Genomic DNA, 23540 nt, shown 5'->3' on the forward strand with positions numbered 1-23540 from the left:
ATCAAGGCTAGCAAGCCTGATCAAACATGAAAAAAGAAGGGTGCACATACTCATATCACATTGTATCAGAAATGATGATTGCACATGGACTTGTTGTTTTGTGATCTGCTCCAAGCCTGGGGAAATCACCTTTTTTGAAGTTTTTGAGAAATAAAATCAGCACAAAGATGAACAGGAGAGGGTCCCAAATTGTATCAGAAGAAAGACACAATGTAGGCCTATCATGCATTAAATTATTGAATTGCTAGCTGATCATGTAGGTTGAGTTCTGGGCACTCAAAGTTGAGCACCACCAAAACTCAGAATATTGTACAAGAATTCCTGATAGGGCGTAAGTCCCTCCGGCAAAGCCTCAGGCGGGGGAGGGACTTAGTTAAGTTTGGGGTTGACATAGCGCATAAGTCCCTCCTTTGGAGGGTCCCTGCGGGACAGCATCCCCCCTCCAATAGAGGGACTTGTTTAAGTTAGGTTACAGCTGTATTTGCTTGTCTGCAACCAGGGGTTGTTTGTCCTTGTGTTTCTGTTTGAGGTGCCCTTGCAAGGCATCCTCTCTCTTGTAGGGGGGCCTTTTCCCCCAGTCCCTTTTCATATTCAGGCCATTCGCCAGTTTCCTCTCATCTTGTGCGCGTGTCTATCCCGCTGAGTCTCTGCATCCTGAAGAGCCCCGCTTGAGATCCAGAAATATCCGCCCATATCCGCAGGTTTCGGAACCTCGGGTTTCAGATATCTGGCTTGATCCGCGGTCCCTCGAAGCCTCTCGATCGGAGGGTCGGGGCCCGACCCCGCGTCCCGAGGGGACGCTCTCCGTAGGAGCAATTAAGGGACTTGAGTTGAGTTCGGCTCCCTCGACAGATATCCCGGGTTATATACCCGGGATACTGGCTGGGTTGAAGTGAGTGCCGACTGCTATTTCCTGACCGCAACTCGTCAGTTCCCCATCCACATGGCACTTCCTTCTCAGACCAGATCGACTGTGCTTAGACTCACAACCCAGCAGTTTCGTTGTCGCCCCGCTTCCGTCTTCTCTTGTCGGCAATTTCCCCGGTGGTATTCATCCCGACCCCATCCATCAGCAACCGGTCCGAACCTGTCAAACAACCAGTCGCTGCCTCATCGTCATCCCAGGCTCCTCAAGAACACTCTTTGGAAGAAACAGAGCGTCCGAAACCACCTCCTTACCTTCCCCGTCCCCTGGGTGTCGAGGATCCACCTAGTACACGCCCCCCAACTGAAGAAGAAAAATTAGCTAAATTGGTCGATGAGCAGGCGAGGCTGCAAGAACGTAAACACCTGTTAATCATGGGCTTTATCTGTTTTTTTTTTTCCCAAATATCTCAGAATCGACCATCTCATCATAAGACGTATTAAATCTGATCATTCATTCTTGTACATTTGAGGTTGTACAGGATCTCAGAGGTATCGAGGGGGTATTACCATGACTGGAATCAACTTAGACATAATGGAAACAAATTGTGGACGGCTCCACCCAGTTTGATCCAAGACCAGGTGAGCATTTTTCCTTATTTTTTCTACATGGCCCCACTGGCCGTAGACCAACGAACTACGAACCATATTGATGACCTTTGTGGATGCCTTGCTAATGTAGCGGGCCTTATATTTCCCGAATATTAGTGGGATCGCACTTTCCAATAAAGAGACAAAACATACCACTGATATCTTCACAGATAAAGTCTCGATCTTGGCTGTCGAGAGTACCAGGATGTCCGAGGTAAATCGGAATCCCCCACACCTCCCCGCCCTCCTAAAGTTGAATTCGAGACTAAATTCAAAACTACGGGTATTTGTAGGAACATACGAGGTCATTTTACGGAGAGCCTCTACGAATGATGGCCGAAGAAAGGAACCTGCAGCTAGTCAGAGTAAGTTACACGACCTTAGAGTTTATTTGTCTGCCAAGTGTTGGGCTTGAGAAATTGATATCTTATACTTAACCAGTTAAACGTTCAAGAAAATCCACTGAAATCGTGGCTGGTCAGCTTATTCATCAACAACCTACGAAAGACGATACCCACAAAACAGCATTCAGGATATATTCTAACAAATCAAAGCTTTGAGTATGTACGAGAGCCGTTAGGGATGGTAAACAAGCTACTGGGATATGTGTACTTGGTCGATTGGAATAAAAAGGTTCGATGGGCCGGCTGTGGGTTCTCTAATGCTGACGAAGTTAGTGCATTGTTTTCCGGTACTAGAGCGTTGTTAAAACGATTTGAAGACAATAATAAATGAACTCCCAATACCCGCAACTGATCCTGAGGACACATAGGAAGACGCGAGCAAAATATGAACTTCCTACTACAAATCAAGTGTAAGATTTGTCTTATTATTTTGCCTATCAACGGAGCCAACAAGTCCAGACGCGCAAATATCACAACATGAAAGCCATGATAGTGTGGATGAGAAAAGAAAAGAAAGCAAAACAAACAATACAACAAAAGTATAGTCTTACGTAATCCCTTAACCCAAGACATGAGACAATAACATAAAAAAGGATAAACACAACTAGTTCATGTAAGGAGATAAAGGTGGGCAAGTAAAAAACAGAAAGTTATGTAAAAAGCAAATTGAAACTGAATCTTCATGAACCAATCTCTATGTGCATGTGACTTCCTGTTGCATCCGCAACCCTTGCGGACGTCAATTTAGACACATAAAGTGTAATCTTTTTGCACATAAATCAAGTCCTCAAGGCTCTCAATTAGATCACATTGGTTCCCAGATCTCGGCGGGAAGTTGTCCACTCTTGGTATTTTTTGGAGTTATTTATTGTCTTTTTCAAAAACCTTGGACACTTTTTTGTTTTTTTTTTGTATTGGTAGATCCTTGCAGATCCCATATTTTTCTTATATACTTCTTGACAGGTGTCAGGTGCGGCCCAAGGCTGAATCTCACTTCAGAGCCATCATCCTCCAGAAGAAATTCAAGGAGTTGACTTCAGTAAAAAGCGAGTTCATATTTGGAACCAGAGCCAAAAGAATACCCCTCCTGCCCCTCCTCATGGTGATCAACAGCTGCCCTCAGCCTGAACAGAGGGGCCAACGGAGCCCAGGATTGATACACCAGCTGCAAGGACAAGAAAGATGGGGGATAATTGAGCCCAAAGTTAATCTTGAATCTGAAAATAAACCCATACAATGAAACAAAAAAAAAGTGCCCAAGGTTTTTGAAAAAGACAATATCAGCACCAGGGGAGATTTTGACGCACTCTCCAGAGAGTGCCATACTGTACCCTTTTTCCGTAACTGTGCTGGATGCCTTTGATGAAAGTAGTGTAAGAATTAATGAAAAATTCTGGAACTAATCCACAAATGATCTGAAACGGATCCTGGATTCATGCATAAACCATTCAGAAGTCATGCAGAAGTAAACTGGAACACAACTGGAACGCGGTAGGAATACTTATCTCTCAATGAACGGGACTGTTCCAATCATCAAGAGGTGTGTTTACTCCTCTTGATAACCGGGACCGTTCCGGTCATCAAGAGGAATGCTTAATCCCCTCAATGACCGGTGATTTGCACTCCACATGCGTGCTGGCCGGTCATTGGGGGAGTGTGCATGTACTCCGCTCCGGGACCAGCCTGTGCCGGTCATCCACACGGCAAAGTCATGGGGTATGTACTTCTGCCCCTTGAACTCTGCTTTTGAGGGGCTGTCTACCCAATCCATGGCTTTTTAGCAGGTTGAAAATCCCCGGGGAGGTGCTCCCCTTATTTTTTGTATTTTTTATCATCCTTTTTTTATGTCATGCTGGGGGGTCCAAATACCCCAAGAAAATGGAGGAGGGCAAGAACAATCCCCTCTGCCAGCTGGCAGAAAAAAAATGGGAATTGCAAGCTTTTCATTTGCAGTGCGTGAAGCGTTTCAAGCTACAGCGCACTGTGGCCGGGCCGTTGAGTGGACACCCCCTGCAGTGCACAACAAGTTTTTTGCACTGCACAAAGTACATCTGATTCTTTTAATCAATATCTAACCACACCCAAATGTCAAACCTGTTGGGTGACTTCCACATGTCAACCCCAAAGTATAAGGCACCTTTGCATGCCTAATAACATATGAAAATTAGTTCATTTGTATCTGATTGCTCAAGAATGGAGAAAAAAGAGGCCCTGAACTTCAAAGGAGATTGGTAGCTATCTTGAATGGAAGGGTAAAGAAATTAAATATATTTCAAAACTGATTTTTTGGTTGGTAAATTATTGAGAACTGTCAGATGGAAGAGCTTTTGATTGCTAGCATCAACAAGTGCCAAAAAAGGCCAAGCAGCTTCAGCACACACAGTTGCGGAACCTGAGGGATATCAAAAATTAGAGTCCAATCTCAAAGGAAATAATCATAACCAACATACCTCTTTTGCCTCAATTATTGAGTCACATACCGGCGCGGCCTCCGGAGCTGTCCTTGCTGCGGACTTAGTGAGAGCGCAAACCTAATCATGATGTATATAGTTCAACTTTATTCCACCACGTTGTACTCTATTCGTCATTCCCATTTGCAACTACTCACTCCGCACATCTCCTCCCGGCTGTCCGCAGGTATGCGTCCTCACTTCTTTCTCTCATCTCCCCTTCTAGTGTCTCATTCTCACCTGTTGTGTCCCCAGGTGTGCTTCCACCATCAGTCGTCGTGTCCTTGTTTGTGTAGCTCACGGCACTTCCCGTGTCATCTCAGGTTGGTATTAGATTGTCATGTTTTCATCCATTCGTCATTCCCATTTGCAACTACTCACTCCGCACATCTCCTCCCGGCTGTCCGCAGGTGTGCTTCCACCATCAGTCGTCGTGTCCTTGTTCGTGTAGCTCACGGCACTTCCCGTGTCATCTCAGGTGTGCTTCCACCATCAGTCGTCGTGTCCTTGTTCGTGTAGCTCACGGCACTTCCCGTGTCATCTCAGGTTGCTTGCCTTCCTTGCCCTTTAGGTTATGAGCCCAGGAGCGTGAATCGATACACCGAGCAAAACTACCGAACAATCCTAACATCATGTCAGAACACAAGAATACGCTTCAGTCTCTCGACTCCGTTCCCTTCTCAACTTGGAAGGGACAAATGAAAGCGTATCTACAGGTTCAAGGACTCAAGATGTACATCGACGCACTTGTTCCAACTCCATCAGATGCCACCGCAGCAGCTCTTCACAACAAAGAGATGGGAAAAGCGGCGGGTATAGTCTCACTTTATCTCGGTCAGAAATACCGCACTCAGTTTGTCAAGACCGAAAATGAGAATAATCCACGAGCGATCTGGTTACTCGTCGAAGGACACTTTGAAGCTAAGACCGGCGAAAACCAAGCCAAAGTGGTACAAGACTTCTTTTCTATCACCTTCAAGAAGGACGACGTTGCTGGTTTCCTCACCGACCTACAAGAAAAACTCAGCAGCATCGCCGCGGTAGGAGTAGACATCATCAAAGCTCCCGAAAAATTCACCCTCCACGAGACGTGGATGGCCGAATTCTTGTTGTCTAGACTACCCTCGTCACTCAATCTATCCTAGACACCTACGGGTTCTCCGACTGCCGCGCAACGTCTACGCCGATGGTGCAGAACACACGTCTCGTCAGGTGCTCAGACGAGGAACACCAGTCCTTCTTGCAGCTAAAAGTCAACTACAGAGAGGCCCTAGGATTGCTCAACTACTTATCGGTGTCGACACGCCCAGACATTGCATTTACGGTGTCTCAATTATCTCAGCATCTAGAAAGACCAGGAATCACTCATTGGAAGGCCGTGCAACACTTGCTCAGATATTTATCAGGAACAAAGTCCCACGGGATCCTGCTGAAAGCGACTACCAAACTGGAAGACGTCTCAGTGTACACTGACGCGGACTTCGCCAACTGCTCAGACGACCGACGCTCCTACTCTGGGTACGTCACTCAGCTAGGTGGCAATCTTCTTTCTTGGCGCTCGAAAAAGCAACAGACCGTTTCGACGTCAACTACCGAGGCAGAGTATAGGGCGCTGTTCGAGGGCGTCCAAGAATCGGTGTGGTTGAAATACCTCTTCTCAAGCCTATCAATCAAGCACACAAGAAGATTCGAAATCTACGTCGACAACCAAAGTGCAATAGCACTGGCAACAAACCCGATCTTCCAACAACGCTCAAAACACATTGACATCCTATACCACTGGCTGCGCGAAATTCACGACACAGGCCTGATTCACATCAACTACATTTCAACTCAAAAAATGAAGGCCGACATTTGCACGAAGGCGCTAGGTAAACAGAAGCACATCAATGTCATTGCAGATCTCAACATTCACGGGCAATGAGAGAGGGGGGGTATTGAGTCACATACCGGCGCGGCCTCCGGAGCTGTCCTTGCTGCGGACTTAGTGAGAGCGCAAACCTAATCATGATGTATATAGTTCAACTTTATTCCACCACGTTGTACTCTATTCGTCATTCCCATTTGCAACTACTCACTCCGCACATCTCCTCCCGGCTGTCCGCAGGTATGCGTCCTCACTTCTTTCTCTCATCTCCCCTTCTAGTGTCTCATTCTCACCTGTTGTGTCCCCAGGTGTGCTTCCACCATCAGTCGTCGTGTCCTTGTTCGTGTAGCTCACGGCACTTCCCGTGTCATCTCAGGTTGGTATTATATTGTCATGTTTTCATCCATTCGTCATTCCCATTTGCAACTACTCACTCCGCACATCTCCTCCCGGCTGTCCGCAGGTGTGCTTCCACCATCAGTCGTCGTGTCCTTGTTCGTGTAGCTCACGGCACTTCCCGTGTCATCTCAGGTGTGCTTCCACCATCAGTCGTCGTGTCCTTGTTCGTGTAGCTCACGGCACTTCCCGTGTCATCTCAGGTTGCTTGCCTTCCTCGCCCTTTATCAATCACCCCAGTGGCTGTCATTCCAATTCCAGCCAAAGTACAGTTCTTTTGTGTTTTGTTTAGCTTGCAGATGCAATTGGATTCATGTTTGATGAGGTTACCACATAAGGATTAAAAGGGTGGCTGGCTAATCTTAGATCCAAAACTGATTTCAGCAATCAGAGATCTACCTACCCGGTCTTGTAGAGTTGAAGAGACTGGAAATTCACATTTTGCAGGGGTATGCAATGATGCACTGGCCAGGCTTGTCTTTTTTATTGGAAAGCTTTGTTTTTCTGTAAGATTTGCAGCTTATTCTGATGGCATTCTTGGCAACTTTCTGATCTCAATCTAAGTGACAAGGAACAGTAAGAATGGGTTTGAAAAAAAGGAGAAAAAATCAGCCAGCCTAAGCTTGACTGTCATTGGGCAAAGTCATCCTGATGTGGCTGGTTCAATTTTGGCTAGGTTTTCTGGAGAATTCTGAGATGATGAGTATGAAGCAGTTCCTGATTTCTTGAGGTGTTTTTGGCTGCAATTCAGTAGCATGTTGGTTGAGATGTAGATGGCAGGAAGGGATATTGCTGATATCTTATCCAATGTCTGCCCGGCCCCCATGATCCTATGCAGCCTTTTACCCCTCACTCAGGGCATAGCACATTGAATTGAATTGATTTGAGTATTTTTATTCGAATTTGATTCAAGTCAAATAATGCCTGGGCAAATTTAAGCTTGCATATTTGAATAAATTCAAATAATGACTCAAAGGGGCGCGTAGAGGGCCAATGCAAGATTCTATGGGGTCCAAAGGTCCCAGATGAGTTTGCACAGGCCCTCTACCAGCCCCTTTGGTGCAACACAAAAAAAATCTGCCTCTGGCACTTTGAAAAGTGCATCTGCCACTACAAAAAGTGCGTCTGCCACTATGAAAAGTGTGTCCACCACTATGAAAAGTGTGTCCGCCACTATCAAAAGTGCGTCCTCCACTATGAAAAGTGTGTCCAGCACTCTGAATAGTGCATCCGCCATTATGAGATATGCCACCAGCAATATTATAAGCACCTTTGGCAACATGATATTTTTGACGGATGACCCCCTCAAAACTATATGACCCAGAAATGGGCCAATATAAGTCAAAAGCACAAAAAATATATTTTTTTTGGTGTTTTTAGTGTATTTTGGAAGTTTTTCCGTTTAATGTCTCCAAACACTTGAATATTTGACAAATCAGTATTTTAGGGGCCCAAAAAATGTGACAAATACCACCGTGCTATGCCCTGCGGCCTCACTTCCATATACTTCCATACCTCTCACCTTATAAACTTTCATCACCCTAGAAATATATCTCCCTGTAAATGTCCCTATATCTTTCACCTTCAGAAACTAGACCCATCTCATAGAGTCTCAAGTTCTTCTGCCTTACCTTTATTCCCATCATCTTCCACTCAGCAGGATTGATATATATTATGAGCTATGGCGTGGGCTCCGCAGAGTACACTTCCATGTACAACGGTGAAACAGTATGGTACATGTATTGGTATTTTTTTGAGTCCAATACTTTGTATTGGTATTGGATCAAGTCACCAAACCAATACAATCCATGGTATTGTATTGCCAATACAATACAAGTGTATTGCTGGGAGGGGCCATTGGATTGAGCGCCAATTGCCCAGAAAAGGTGTTGTTTTTTTAGATACAATACCACCGTATTGTATCTTTTTTTCAATACAATTATGGTTTTCAGAGTTGGTTTGCATAATTTTATGCATGCATAATGATAAATCATAAAATCATAAAAATATTTTGGTGAAGAAACTTTGTATTAAATAATCAGACAGTCATATCCCCTGCAAAAAAGATTTTATGATTTTATGATTTACGCATGCATAAAATTATGCAAACCAACTTTTAGGGTGTTCAAAATTGATTTTTGAATACCATTTTACATAAAATCATGAGATTTATCAAGAGAGGCGCTTCAAATGAAGAGAACCCTCAACTTTCACCCCATCAAAAGTTTGGACATGTAGATCTTATGATTTTATGTAGAAAATGGTTTGAAAATCAATTTTGAACACCATATTTGAACACCATAAATACATGGTATTGACTTCTGATGTATCAAAAAAACAATACTATACGTAGTATTGGCCAATACCGGTCCTGCATTGTATTGTTTCACCATTTCCATGTACATAGCTTACACATATATGTCACAGACAACACTCTCAAGGTCTTAGAGCCTGGAGATCCCAGACTGCTTCCTCATCCTGCAATCTACCATCTTGGTGTTGTGACTGGAAAGCTTGATTCTGTATTGCTCCACCTCACCCGCCTGATCCCTCTGCCATACTCCAAATGTGGAGTTTGTCCACCCCACCCCACTACACTTGGATCCAGAACCCCCATACCTCTGCTCCACAGATCCTCTTTTTCTCTCCTATAGACTTGATCATAACAATATACACCTTGAACCATAAGGTTAAAGCCATCTAAGTCAAAGAAATCATCAGCCACATCTTTTTCTTTTTCTTATTATAACCCTCTCTCCATCAGCATTAGTCAAGAGGGAAGCCTTGCCCATTATTCAAGGGGACAGCCTCACCAGCACCTCTAGCCTCTTCTAAATTATTAGCAGTGTGGTTAACTATTTCCCCTCACAGCTCTTTCCTGATATTTCTATAGCTCTGCAAAGTCCACAAGCAGGCAATCAGATACATTGAAAATAAATTAAGGCTTTCTGGTATTGTGAGTTGTACTAGTGGGCAAAGGGTGTACTATTGAGCAAAGGGTGTACTAGTGGGCAAAGGGTGTTCTCTACACAAAAAGGATTTTCTGCTCTCAACCCACAAAGATGAAATTGCATTCAAGTTCCTCTACCAATGGTAGTGGGGTTGCCAATGACGCCCTTGCCCCTCTGCCAAACTGGGTACAAGGGAATTTTGTCAAGTTTGGGATGTATTTTTTATCATAATAATCATCTTGTATTCACCACCTATTCAAATTCCTATTGGCATTCATACACTTCCTAATGGCACTCTAAATCCTAAATTAACACAGCAATCAAAACCACAACCAGTGCACATGAAAGGAATTGATGCCAGGCTTAGGAAAATACATTCTTTACACCAAAAATTAAGAGTTAGGGTGTGTAAATTCAAATCTGGAGAGGATGCAGATCCAGTGGAGAATTCATCCACTACCCCAGATCTGTTAGAGAATTAATACATGGTGAAGATTGGATGTGAAAGTGGGTTCAACCTGGTTCAACAAGTGGATGCAGTGTGTGGAGCACAAAAGCAATCACTCCAAAAGAAGAAGACTTGCCTTGAAAGATACCCAGGAGGAGCAAATGGTGGAAGTTCTGATCATTTGTGCCTATCACAAACCACTTATAGAAGGTAGCATTTACACTCATTACTTATGAGTTTACTATGCTGTCCTTGAGCGATTGCATCTACAGTTTTGGGGTCATAAGTGGCTTAGCTAATAGAAGGAAGTGGAGGACTTCCCGCCGATCTGGAAACCCAGATTTTCCCAGATTTCGCAGGGAAATCTAGGCAGATCTAGGATTTGGGATGATTGGGCCCAGATTTCCCCGCAAAATCTGGAAAAATCTGAGTTCCCAGATTGACGGGAAGTCCTCCAGTTTTACACAAATGCATGGCTGTCCAGTCTGGTTGTTGGCGCCACCCCTCATGGCGCGCCTAGGTGTGCCCGCCCCGCACCCGCGCACCCAGGCGCGCACTTTTTCTGAAAATGAGGGTCGGCGCGCACCCAGAGAGATTAATTTTTTCAGGAGCTGGGAAAGAGTGTAAAACAAGTCCCAAGACCATCAATAATGGAATTTGAATCCCTGATAGCCCTGGGAACCGAAGTTCAGGGAACTCGAGTGGAAAGTAAAGAGTGAGGGCTAACTGAGACGTACAGAGGCTTGATGAAGCCATCATCCTCATGGTCTTCAATCTTCTGCTTGTTCATTCTTTCAACAAGCCAAATCTGCTTTAATATGCGGCCAACTAGAACCTTGCCTGCTGCATCCGATTGGTCAAAGCCGTCTCCTTCCTATGGGCCAAAATGGGCTGGCTTCTTGATGTCCAATCTCTGGAATGTGTGATACAGACATTTACTCTAGGTTTGAGCCGTTCAAAGAACACTGTCAAAAACAGAGAAGAGAAAGCAAAAAAACTGGAAAAAAAAACTCCGGGTATGAAAACATGAACCTATACAACTCCTTTCTTACTCCAGCCAAGCAAGCTGGAAGCATTGGAAGAAGGTGTTTTTGACCAATATCAAGCTCGGAATGAGGTGCTCCTCTTGCAAAGATGCCTTCATGGATACACTGTTTGAATTTGATTTGATGGAACACTTTCCTCCGCTAAACAAGGTCATTGATATCCATGTGATTATTATCAACCCCAACAAGGATTCAAACTGGAACCCCAAAGACCTCATGTGCTGCTCTACTTATGTGTCTCCTTGTCTTATGTATATACTTCAAAATTTTATATTTTATGATTTTGCAAAAAAATGCTTGGCGCCCCGGCGCCCCTTGGCGCCCCCAGCCAAAGGCGCCAGCTGCTGGCATTTTAGAGGCGCCGTCTGGCGCCCACTTTTTCAAAAGTGGCGCCGACAACCATACTGTCCAGTTTTACATCAAATGCAGAACCTGACGGGTTAAACCTTGGTTGAAATTGTACTATATTTCCAGATGTGCTTAGGTTTGATGGCGAAGCTGCCCATGGGCAGCCCCCCTTAATTGGAAGCAGGATCCTGTGCAAAAGCAACTGGACCTTGATCTATGTAATCACCACAAGCGATTATGTCGGTGTAACGTGAACCCCCGTTTTAGTCTGCCCCTTCCAAGGAGGGATGTGCAGTTGCCACGTTTGCTCACGCGCACATCGTGGCTGTGGCGACGCGGCTGAGTACGCGGCCTCTGGACCGCCACCACGACTTATAAACCCGATGGTCTCGCCCCTGGAGCGTCCGGATGGTCCATTCTCACCGCCAGTTCCACATTGACCCAGATACCAAGAACAATGTCCGATCAGAACAAGCCAGACTCCTCGGAAAACGATGCGTTTAATTCTGGAAAACATTGCGCCAAAGCCGACTGCCACACGCTGGACTTCCTACCCCTCGTCTGCCCCCACTGTCATCTCGCCTTTTGCAAAGAACACGCCCACGTCTTTCACCATGACTGTTCGCTCCCTGAAGTCTTATTGCGCTCGACACCCCGAGAGCAAGGAAGCACCTCGACTGGCTCGAATGGCGATCCTGTGCGTGCTCTCGTAAACGACCACACGCCCCTACCCGCCCCAACCGTTAAAGAGGACCGGAACCCGAAGGCCAAAGAAATCCTGGCCGCTCGATTCCCCCTCACATCACAGAGGGAGCGTCAACCTACTCGGCCAGCCAAGGAGCTTAGTCCAGCTTTGAAATTGATCTTGTTGAAACGGCAAGCTGTCAGTGGCAATCCTCAGAAAAAGGATAGTGCTGTTCCACTTGATTGTCGATGGTATGGTCGTCTGGGCTGTGCTGTGGCTACTGGTGATTCACAGCACTTGTCATGGGACGAGCAACGTACGTTAGCCTCCGAGCCAAAAGCGATTTGGTTTGACAAGGTGAGTTTTCGTTGGTGCACCCAGAATCTACTCATTTTTAATGCTCACATCTGTGTCTTTCTTTTGAAACTCACCACAGAAAACGGTTGTTGGAAAGGTATTCGACCTAGTCATCACCACGTTCAAGCATGACCTCCTGTCGCATTCTCACAGCTGTTCTACGTCAGACTTGCAATTGTTCACGATACGCTCAGGAAACCAACTACATACCATTACTGATCAGTGCTCAGCATCCTGGGGCGACGTCGTTGAAGACGGCGAAGAAGTCTGGCTGACTGGTCGGAACATCAAACTACCATGATCCAGCCAACCAACCGACCGCACCCTTCTCTGTCAGTGAGTCTCTAGACTCTTCTAGACGTCATCTTGGCTGGCTGTCAGCCTCATTCAACACTCATGATTAGACACCCGAGTACTCTGCCGTTTTCGGTCCCAAACTCACTAGGATTCTAGGTTGCGATGTATTTACAAAGGATTCTGTATGTACTTTGGAGTCGACCAAGTTTTGCTGTCATCATCAAGCTGTTGTATCAACCTCACTCATACTGCACCTCATTGAACAATCATCATTTCCTACAAGCTACTGGATAGTTGCTAGAGTAAATTGAAGATGCTAAAGACGTTGCGAAAGGGCCATATCGTGACCAGGTGAAAGGGGATAAGGAGAGATGCAAGAAGAAGGCATCAAAGGGAGCAACTAATCCAAACGCTCAGAATCCTAATTGAATAGACCATCTGAAATTGCACAAAAGAATGATGCCATGTACAAGAAACACAAGGACCGCTGAATAACGGTTTGCATTTTAAGGAAATTTTAATTCAAATGAATTGACCGGCGCCCGAATCGAGCAGGTCGAAAGAAGTATATACCGAAGTCCCTAATGTGTACTACATACTAGCATTGCTCTCCCAACCTCAGGCCAGCCACACCAGGCCTCTGGTTCGAGCGACTTGAGTGCAGTCAGCCCAGCCCAGGTTGGCAATCACTCTGAGGAGCTACAACCGCCGGGCTCAAGTTGACTCCGGCTGGCTTTAGTCCCCTACGCCTTAGTTTCAGTTCGCTCTTCCAGGTCGTCTATCTGGTTTCTTTAGTGTTGTCCCGCATGTTAGTTGTATCAGGTATAAATCCCCTCTTGTTGCCTTGGTTAGTTGACCGACAGCAATCCATCTTTGTCTGCATCTTCAGCATCTCCCAACTTTTGTTCCTCTGCTGCACGCTGTGTCCCCATAAGTCTGACATTATCAAGTAGCCAACCCATCAGAGAAACAGAAAGATGGACTCCAGTATCTCCGCTTCCCAGTCTTCGTACCCTCAACAACCCAGCGGGTCATATTCTCCTCCTTGGGCCAACTATCCCAACAATGATAACTACAATAATAATAATGGCTATCGAAACGGGTATCATCCCTCTCAAGGAGGTGGTTATAACTATGTAAGCAGCATGGCTTTAATTCTCCGTTTTTGTTGTGAAGGGAAGGAGGAGTTCTTCTCGTGCCCATTACTTCCTTTCGAGTCTACTCATGGTCACTGATCTGCTGTCTTCAACTGCGCTCTACTTTTCCCCTCCTTTTCCCTGATCCTTGGTTGTTCTACCACAATAGCCCCAGGTAGGATTCATTTTTCTTGGCATACTTAGCTTCCAACATCGTCATCCAGTTAGATTTATTTTGTTTTCCATTTGATCTTGAAGGGTAACAACATGAGACAGGCCATCATGCGCGAACAGGAGCAACGTCGGTTGCAGTATCTCCAGCAAATGCAAGATCAGCAAAGGCATCCAGGCGCGTACCAACAAGGCGCCGGGTCACAAGGACAACCAGAGGGGTCTCTGGACCAGACTGGCCAATCGCAGCCCGAGTCCGGCCCTCAATCTGATCTCCAGGCGTCCGCCACAGGGAGCATCACGTCTATCTCTCCCGAGACAGAGTTGAAGGCCACTAATATTAAGACTGCTGACTTACAAGCACCTCCATCTCGCTTCAAAACTGCCGGCTTGCAAGCCCAACCCGCCTATTCCCCCGGAGGATCGGAGGTCAGTTAACCTATCTTTTTTTCTCTCTGGAAATATAACGGGAAACTGATGCTTGGGCTGTCTTTTTATTAGCCATGTGCACCTGGATCTACGCCATCATGGGGTCATCCGGTATGGTGGGGTGTAAGTCCGACATTTCTCTAATAAGAGGATACCGAGAGTCATCACCTTTTATCGTTTCATTGATCATTTTTTTCTTTTTTTTTCTTTCTTTCTAGTGGTCTGATACCACCGGATGTGGGGAATAAGTCTGGGACAAGCTGATCCGGCTATTGCACTCGAGATGAAGAAACACACAGGACGATTAATTGTTGCTACCTCCCACATGTCACATTTTTTCTAATCATCGTTTCAATTATCCACATCCATTCTCCCTTCTAGATTCATAGCCTATTTTTTGCCCTGGGCCTTGAGATTTGTTTCTTTAATTTTCTTTAGACCTATGTATTCTTCACTTATCATTATTCCTTCAACTTTTTTTACAAATGATTAATCAATGAATAGAGTTCTTGGCTAGTGTAACGAGTACCCAAAGTCCACTTACATTCACGTGCAGCTGCACGGCGCACAGTCCGGTTACCCCTCTTTCGGCCCACCCCGAGCACACCCACTGGAGGAAAACAGATGGAAAAGAAAAACACGTCGCCGGATTTCGGGACATGTATCGCCTTGATGGTAATATCTGCGCTCTGCCTTATTGCGTCTAATTCCTTGAGCGGCTCATTGGCTTTTTCTACCACAAAAGCTTTGGGAAGTTTGTCCATGCCGGCGCTCGTGGACGCGTCCTGGCTTGAACGCATGCAAAGACTGATTCGGAGGGGCCGAAGTTTTCGGGACGCTGGGGAGACTCGGGGAAAGCCGCGTACGGCGTTGAAGCGCGGAGTGGCTACTTGGTAGTGACCAGCGCGCACAAAGATTGGCGGAGTCGGACGCGAAGGTGCCGGGGCACTCTCAAGACAGCTATGCGTGCGTGCTTCCACACTGGTCTTTGAGCATTCCACCGCAACGAGGGTCTGGCCCTTGGCTAGTCCAGCCTGCTGAAGATTCCCAGAAGCTGTTGAGCACGAGTGATTTCGTCGTTCATCCCACAAATATAATCACATGAATGACATCACAAGTCGCTCTCTGGTTCAGTTATTCAAACATCAACGGATTTTGCTCCGCTCCTAAGAAATGGGATAAGCCCCACCCATGTTGACTCAAGATGACACCTTTTTTCTTGATCAGAAGAATCACGCTTTGCAGCAAGCGTGCTGGTTTTGTTACTTATACCTGCAATCTACTCAATTTTCTCTCGAGTTGTTCGAAATTAATGCAAGGTCTCCTCTCTGCATATGTTTTTATCCCCCATCCATCTTCTTAATTGAAGAAAAGCAGTTTTTATTATTGAAACTAGAACCAGGACTAAAGCAATACAAAGTTAGATTAACGGTGGAGTGACAAGATCAATTTTTAGATGAGAGAGGCATACCGCGATAGGAGTGGGTTTTAGATGGGATCAAGACAGACAGACTGAGGTAGATTAGATCAAACAAGGAAGAATAGTAAACGCTATTGGAAAGAACAAAAAGGCAAACAAAAAGGTTAGGTTGACGGTGACGAGAAGAGCTGTTGATTTTTGAGGAGTTGTTGTTGTATTTTCTCACCAAATTGGAAGAAGCCAATTGATGAATTCAAGTGAGTAGATCGGAGCAACAAGGATGAGAGGTTGAGTCGAAGACGATGATTCGAGGTGATGTCGGTGACAATTGGATTGGATTATGAGAGAGAACAGGGAAAGTGTGTAGAGAAAGAAGGAAGGGAAGAGTCGAAGTCGAATGGAGAGATTGAGGACGGGAATGTTGGTGGAGTTTTTGAGGTTGAGATGGAGCGGAGGCCGAGCAGTTGAGGCTGAATGTGAGTCAAGTTCGGAGTTGATGAAGTCTGCTGAGGGAGAAGTTGAGTCGAGGGAAGGAGGTCTTTTATAGTCATCTTGAGAGTGGCCGACTTGTGGTTTCTGTTGTTGGCGGCTGGATTGTGGTTGAAGCTTGTGGCTGAGACATGTTTGAGGATGAGACGAGTTAGTCGACTGAAGGTTGAGACGAGTTTGAGGATGTTGTTGTGTTTGAGGAGGTTGTTGAGCGGATAGTTTGGGCGGATGAGAGGCAAGTGAATGGTCAAGTGTGAGCAGGAGCTCTGGCGAGCGCGTGCGCGCGGATTATTCCAACATTAATGAAACTCTGGACATCTTTTCCTATTTTTTGATGCAAGTTGCACTCTCAACCCTCCTCTTAGCCCAGACCTGTGACTCCCTGCCTTTTCACAGTCAACTGCGGGGAAAATGAAAAAATGCACAAAGTTGGCACACTGAGAGCATTCACATTTGTCAGGTTGAGTTGATGATTTTTGGGAACTTAACCCGGCCGGCAATTGCATTGGTCTGGACTAACCCCGGGTCAACAAGTCTCAGCCTTGATTTCAGGTTTTGGCTTGCTAAATCTAGCTAGCCAAAACCTGAAATTTAGCCTCAGGCTAGGGCATTTCTGACTTCAGTCCCGGAGCTGACCCAAAGAATGGATGACTTCCCGTTGGCATTTAGAGAGCTCTAGATGCCCCTCTAATTCCTAAATTAAGACACCTACCAAAACAAAAAACAGTGCACATAAAATCAATGAACTACAGGCTTAGGTAAAAAATTCTTTTCACTGCAATCTAGTGTTTGGGTGTGTAGATTGAGATCTGGGAGGCTCTCAGACTTGAAAGGAAGTCATTGAATGCATCTGCCCACTCAAAATAGCCTTGGTCAGCTAACCTTCCCACAAACCTGGGCTCACTTGACCAGGAAATTAAGTGAACAAATGCAAATTCTCTGAGTGTAGGTGGGTGGCTTGCTGTATGGAGAGCGCTCTACGCAGGTCCCCCAGACCTCCATTTGAGTGGCTTTGTTAAGCTAGGAGTGTACACGGCTGGCATTGTTTGACACTCAGATTGCTGAACGTGACAGAAGTCCCTTGTACCCAGAGTAGAGGGGCACAGGCGGCATGTGCAATCCCACTACCATTGGCAGAGGGACCTGCAGGCAATGTCAGCCTTTTGGTTTGAGAGCAGAAAATCATTTTAGTGTAGAGCACCCTATTTCTGCACTACAACCCACAATCTCAGAAAGCCTTACTTTTTTTCAACATGGGTGATGGCCTGCATATTGCTGTCATCATAGTCTATTCAGAATTTTGATTTTGAACTTATAGGTATCATATTTATTTTTTAAAAGTTTCTGTTTGTGGGGTTCCCTTGTTGACCATCAGAATAAAAATCCATGATCTGGTGTAAAAAAAACCCAAATTGAATTTCTTGTAACTTTTTTCCTTCTTTTCCAACCAACGTTAATTAAAGAAACCAATGGCACAAAGTACAATTTCGCATTGCATTGCATAAAAAGAGCAGTTTGGGTGGATTTACTTTTTTCACTACACTGTGAAAAAAACTCAAGAAACTGCTGCCAGTTGACATGCAATATTACAAGGCGCAAGTGTTGGAGGGGAGCAGGTTGAGTTGAGGGGGTCTTTGCCAGCAGCTGGCAAGGCCAAGCAGGTCATTCTGGGGGCGGGGTGGGCAAGGATGGTGAGATGGGTGAGAGTGAGGAAGGGGGATTTGTGGATTTGAGGGGTCTTGGCGGCAGTGCGGAGACCGACACGGAAGCGGGCGGGCCCCAGTTCTGGCTGTCAAGTGTGCGCTTGCAGGCTCGCCAGAGATCAAGGGGGCCAAGGGGGATGAGGAGGAGGGGCCTGCTGAGCCCAAGACGCACATGGATGGCTTCCCAGACGGAGGGGCGGCAACAGTCAGCAAGCATGGTGGGCCGGGGAAGGGGGCGTGGGGATCCAGAGGAGGGACAGGAGGGACTGCTGGCGGGGCTGGGTGAGATGGGTGGGGGAGGTGGAGAGATGGTGGCTGGGCGGGGTGTGCAGGTCAGCCTGCCTGAGTGCCAAGTTGGTTGTGCGCCGGAAGCGGTACGGCGGCTGGCTGGGAGGGCCGGGGATGGGGATGGGCTGGGTGGTGGTGGGGTTGCTGGGCGGCGTGAGCTGGAAGAGTGGCTGGGAGGGCAAGGTCAAGGTGGAGGGGCTGTTGCTCATGGCTGGCAAGTGGCTACCACTGGGCTCAAGGCTGAGCAGTGCCAACTACGGCAAGCAACAAACAGGGGCACAGACGCACTTAAGTTCAACCCTGCAGGGGATGACAATGTGAGTACAGCGCACACATTTTCCAAAAAATTCCCAGTATGTAGACCGCTGTAAGACTCAAAAGTGGATGTAAAACCCTTTTGCTGAATGGTGAAGGGGATGATGGAGCTGCAAAACTCTGCCCTTCTGCTATCAGATAACAAGACCCACCAAGGTAAGCTTGGAAAGTTGTAAATCAAGTGATGGGTATGTTCTAGTTCCAGATGAAGTTGTTCAATGACAGGTATGTGAGAGTTGAGAGTGAGTTCAGTGGTTATTTGCAAATATAAGGGTTGTTGTGATGTTAAGTGTGAGGGTGGTATGTAAATAACTGGGGACTACTGAGCTGGGGAGCTGGCAACTGGGGGGGAGAGAGCTCCTTATATAGACCAATGTGAGGGATTTTAGCTACAAGGGAGCCCCTGTTTGAGGTATTTTAGCTGGCCTGAACAGGGGTTTGAGGTATTTTAGCTAGTGTGAGTAGATACAAGTGATGCCATAATATGTCAGGGGTACATAAATGATGTCAGAAGAATGCAGTAGGGCCGCATGATGTCAGCCACAGAGTACATGTCACAGTACCTTACACGTACCAAGTACCTGCAATTGTTCACATTACATATAGTACATTCCTTTTACACCTTTATTACATATGTATATCATTTGATACAGGCTTAGGAATGTACTCCTGTTATACATTACATTACAGATAACCATAGTTAAATACAGTTACCATAATGTACTGTTGTTATGAGAGTAAAGTTACGTGCAACAGTAAGATTACAATACATTGTAATATTACTGTACACGTGAAATACCCAAGACAGGTATCACTCATTTATCCCTGTTACACCTCAGTCCCCATTTAAATAATATATTGGTTATGATATAATTACATAAACAATACATGATGTAATCCAATTCAAAGAGCACTGAATGGAATCAATGATTGGTTATGATCAGCTAGTGTGCACAGCTACTGATCCAGGATCAGTACTGATCATTACACTGCCCTGATCATTTCCAATGTTGATCCTCATGAGGATCTGCTTCCCTTGAGCGCTTCCAGTTCCCCCCTGGTCCTGAAGCGCCTCCCAGCGCCTCATATTCCCTCCTGCTCTTTCCCCTCTATATAAACACGCCCCTCAGGACTGTTTATCCCTCAGAATATTATTACAGCAAAGTTTAACCCATACTATAGTTAAACAGTGCTTTCATTCTCACCCATCATTCAATTCAGGAATACTCTCAACTCTTGATTACCCTTACCTTTCTATAGGTAAAACCACGAACCCAAGTTGAGTTATTCCTTGGATGCCTATTAACACTCTGTGTTGATCTGGATGCGCCTTAATTGAGCAAGCCTCTCAGTCAAGATTACTGATAGAGTGAAACCTTTTACAGGTCTTACCACAAACCCATTGGCCCATCCTTGGCATCTTACACCATCATCTTGATAGTAACAACCCTCTCAGACACGGTTAGTTACATACAGGCTGACACATGAAGTCTGCTTAAAGTGACAGTAGGATGCATAAGCTGACAGGTGGTTGCAGAGAGTGCGTAAATTAAGTCTGAGGCTGCAAAGTCAGTGTAGAATGATGTCATAATATAAAAATAGAAGAGTACTTGATACTATGTAATGAATGTAGTCTGATGGGGAGATTTATGTTTGTATCCTGTGATGTGTATAAGCATAATGCTGTGATCCTTGACTTGTGACTTGTGACAGGTTGGTGACTGGGTATGTTGAACATGCGGTAGGTGTCCAGTGGGATCCAAAAAGGTGTAACTTGCAATCCAGAGGGGACCCAGTGATGCTTCCAGCAACGCTGCAACAAATCCAATACATGTATTTGTATTCCCCTGTATTGCATCATATTGTATTGCATATACATTGTATTTGTATTGTATTGCTCATCCAATACAATAGGCTGTATTTTTGCATTTTGTATTGCCCCCCTCATATGTAATATCTTTTGGATTGGCTTGGTCAATACATTTTATTTGGACAGTATTGTATTGTATTGGGGGGGCAATACAATACAAATACACTAAGTCATTTTGTATTTGCCAAGAAATCCAATACAACATATATGCATATACAATACATGTATTGGATTTGTTGCACCATTGCTTCCAGTGGTGACTAGGGGTTAAAGGTGCTTTAGAATCCATTTCTGAGGTTCATTTGATGGTATATTGAGGCCTAGGGTGAGTAAATATATGGTATAGAAAAAACTTTTGATTTTTCACATTTCTGCACCACCTGAGGTCATTGCAGCCCAACTGCTGGCCCAGAACTTGAATGCTCTGAAATGGCTTTCAAGACACACTCTCCATTGTGGTGTACTTATCAAAGCTGTTGCATTACATACAAAATTTTAGCTGAGGACTAATTGACTCCCAGCAACACCACATCAGCTTTGCTCCACTGACAAAAGCGCCAAAAAAGTGCAGTGCAATGGCCATTTGCTTTTCCTGGCGCCAAAAAGCAATAGTTTCAGCGGAAAGGCACTGTTTTCAGTTTCAGTGCAGCAAAAGAACCACTTCACAGATTTTGATCCTCAGGTAGCAAAGTGTTTTTTCCTTGCTTTTGCTGCAAAATAGTGCAGCATCTGGGGGTGCTTTTATTTACTTTTAGCCATCCCCTTTTTGCTGCAAAAAGTGTTTCTAGTGCAGAGCACTGCGGGGCTTGGGCCCACCAAGCCTCCTTTTGATTAGAATAGTGGTGAGAGCGCAGAGAACTTCTGCATTTTGTGTGCTGCGGAGTCCAAACTTGAACTTGGAGCAACCACAAGATGTGCAGAAGTGAAAAAAAATCACCACTTTTCAGCACTCAGCGCAGCGGTTTTCCACCGTTTCAGCCCTGAGTGCAGCTGATTTCCCTGGAAATAGAGGTTGTTACTCATTCTTATCTAGTTGAGGAACTGTCCTCAATGATGAATGTGATGAAAGCCAAAAATCAAAATTGAGGATCAGCTTTCCAATATTATTTCCTCTACTTCTCAAGCAGACCTTGGCTCAAAGAGAAATGAAAAGAGAAGCAGCACTAAAAACTCTAGAAACTTCCAGCATTTGAGATGTAGCAACTCAAAGGAAGATTGAGGTGATACTCAAGCCTTTCTCAAAGTTTATTTCAATCAACCTGCAATTATGGTGTTCAAAGTTGGTTTGCATAATTTTATGCATGCATAAATCATTAAAAAATCAACTCCCAAATGCAATTTACGTTGTGCGGACCGCCTTGGGACGTCTTTCCCGGGTCCTCGCGACCGCATTTTGACCTGGGGGCGTTTCGGGAGTTGGAATTGTAATTCCGCAATCCCAAACGGGAGTCGGGATTTTAAATTTACAAAAATCCCATAAAATAGAGAAATATGTATATCTCCTCACTGGAGCACCCAAACGCTCCCAAACTTTTACAGAAATCTAGATACACTGTCTAGAAATTATTTTGAGATTTACAGCAGTAGAAACCATCAGGAAGGCCTTGAGGAACAGGGGGGTTAATTTGGCGGATTTCCTACTAAGGCAAACCCCCAAAACCTTATCTATGGTGCTCCAAATGGTCCCAATTTTTTTATGCCACAAGAATACACTCTTTAAAACATATGCTGAGCTTCAAGGCATTAGCACACCTCAGGGACACCTTGTGTATCCGGGGGGTGATTTGGCGGATTTCCTACTAAGCAAACCCCCAAAACCTTATCTATGGTGCTCCAAACGGCCCCAAATTTTTCTGCCAGAAGAATAAACTCTTTGATACATATTTTAAGCTTCACAGCATTAGCACTCCTTAGGGAGACCCTGTGTAGCCAGGGGGCAGATTTGGCGGATTTCCTACTAAGGCAAACCCCCAAAACCTTATCTACGGTGCTCCAAACGGCCCCAATTTTCTCTGCCATGAGAATACACTCTCTAGAAAGTATTTCAAGCTCCAAGGAGGTATTACACATCAGGAACACCTTCTATTGACCGTGGTGTAGCGTAGCGCAGCGCAGATGTGCTATTTTTTAGTGTAGCGTTAGCGCAAATGTGCGCATCTGCGCTAAGGGTACGCGCACAGGTTGAAAAGCCATTTCAGCTTTTAGAGTAGCGTTAGCGCAGATACACGCAATTGCGCTAACGCTACACCAAAAAATAGTGCATTTGCGCTGCATTACACTACACCACGGTCAATAGAAGGTGTTCCTGATGTGTAATACCTCCTTGGAGCTTGAAATATTTTCTAGAGAGTGTATTCTTATGGCAGAAAAAATTTTGGGGCCGTTTGGAGCACCGTAGATAAGGTTTTGGGGGTTTGCCTTAGTAGGCCAAATCCGCCCCCCGGCTACACAGGGTCTCCCTGGGAAGTTCTAATGCCGTGAAGCTTAACATATGTTTTGAAGAGTGTATTCTTCAGGCAGAAAGAATTTGATGCCGTTTGGAGCACTGCAGATAAGGGTTTGGGGGTTTGCCTTAGTAGGAAATCCGCCAAATCACCCCCCCGCTACACAAGGTTTTTGTGAGGTGTGCTAATTCTGTGAAGCTCAGCATATCTTTTAAAGAGTTTATTCATGTGGCACAAAAAAATTGGGGCCATTTGGAGCACCATAGATAAGGTTTTGGGGGTTTGCCTTAGTAGGAAATCCGCCAAATCAGCCCCCGGCTACACAAAGTTTCCCTGAGGTGTGCTAATGCCGTGAAGCTCAGCATATGTTTTAAAGAGTGTATTCTTGTGGCATAAAAAAATTGGGGCCATTTGGAGAACCATAGATAAGGTTTCGGGGGTTTCCCTTTGTAGGAAATCCGGCAAATTAACCCCCCTGTTCCACAAGGCCTTCCTGATGGTTTCTACTGCT

General features: G+C 45.3%; 3 protein-coding genes across 3 annotated transcripts; 2 read left to right on the forward strand and 1 right to left on the reverse strand.

Moving 5' to 3' along the window:
* Positions 1–11882: 11882 nt before the first annotated feature.
* PtA15_6A862 (uncharacterized protein) lies at positions 11883–12768 on the forward strand (the record flags this gene model as incomplete). The annotated part of the gene is made up of 2 exons (XM_053170611.1): positions 11883–12467; positions 12547–12768. 2 exons carry the CDS (start codon positions 11883–11885, stop codon positions 12766–12768), a joined length of 807 nt encoding a protein of 268 aa, XP_053021785.1.
* Positions 12769–14167: 1399 nt separating this feature from the next.
* Positions 14168–14748, forward strand: PtA15_6A863 (uncharacterized protein; the record flags this gene model as incomplete). Its single annotated transcript, XM_053170612.1, has 3 exons — positions 14168–14500; positions 14573–14623; positions 14719–14748. 3 exons carry the CDS (start codon positions 14168–14170, stop codon positions 14746–14748), a joined length of 414 nt encoding a protein of 137 aa, XP_053021786.1.
* A 3323-nt stretch (positions 14749–18071) lies between these two features.
* PtA15_6A864 (uncharacterized protein) lies at positions 18072–18609 on the reverse strand (the record flags this gene model as incomplete). The annotated part of the gene is made up of 2 exons (XM_053170613.1): positions 18072–18427; positions 18546–18609. The coding sequence occupies 2 exons, from the start codon at positions 18607–18609 to the stop codon at positions 18072–18074; spliced, it is 420 nt and encodes a 139-aa protein (XP_053021787.1).
* Positions 18610–23540: the final 4931 nt, after the last annotated feature.

Source organism: Puccinia triticina, chromosome 6A (assembly GCF_026914185.1).
Source record: "Puccinia triticina chromosome 6A, complete sequence".
Lineage (NCBI taxonomy): Eukaryota > Fungi > Basidiomycota > Pucciniomycetes > Pucciniales > Pucciniaceae > Puccinia > Puccinia triticina.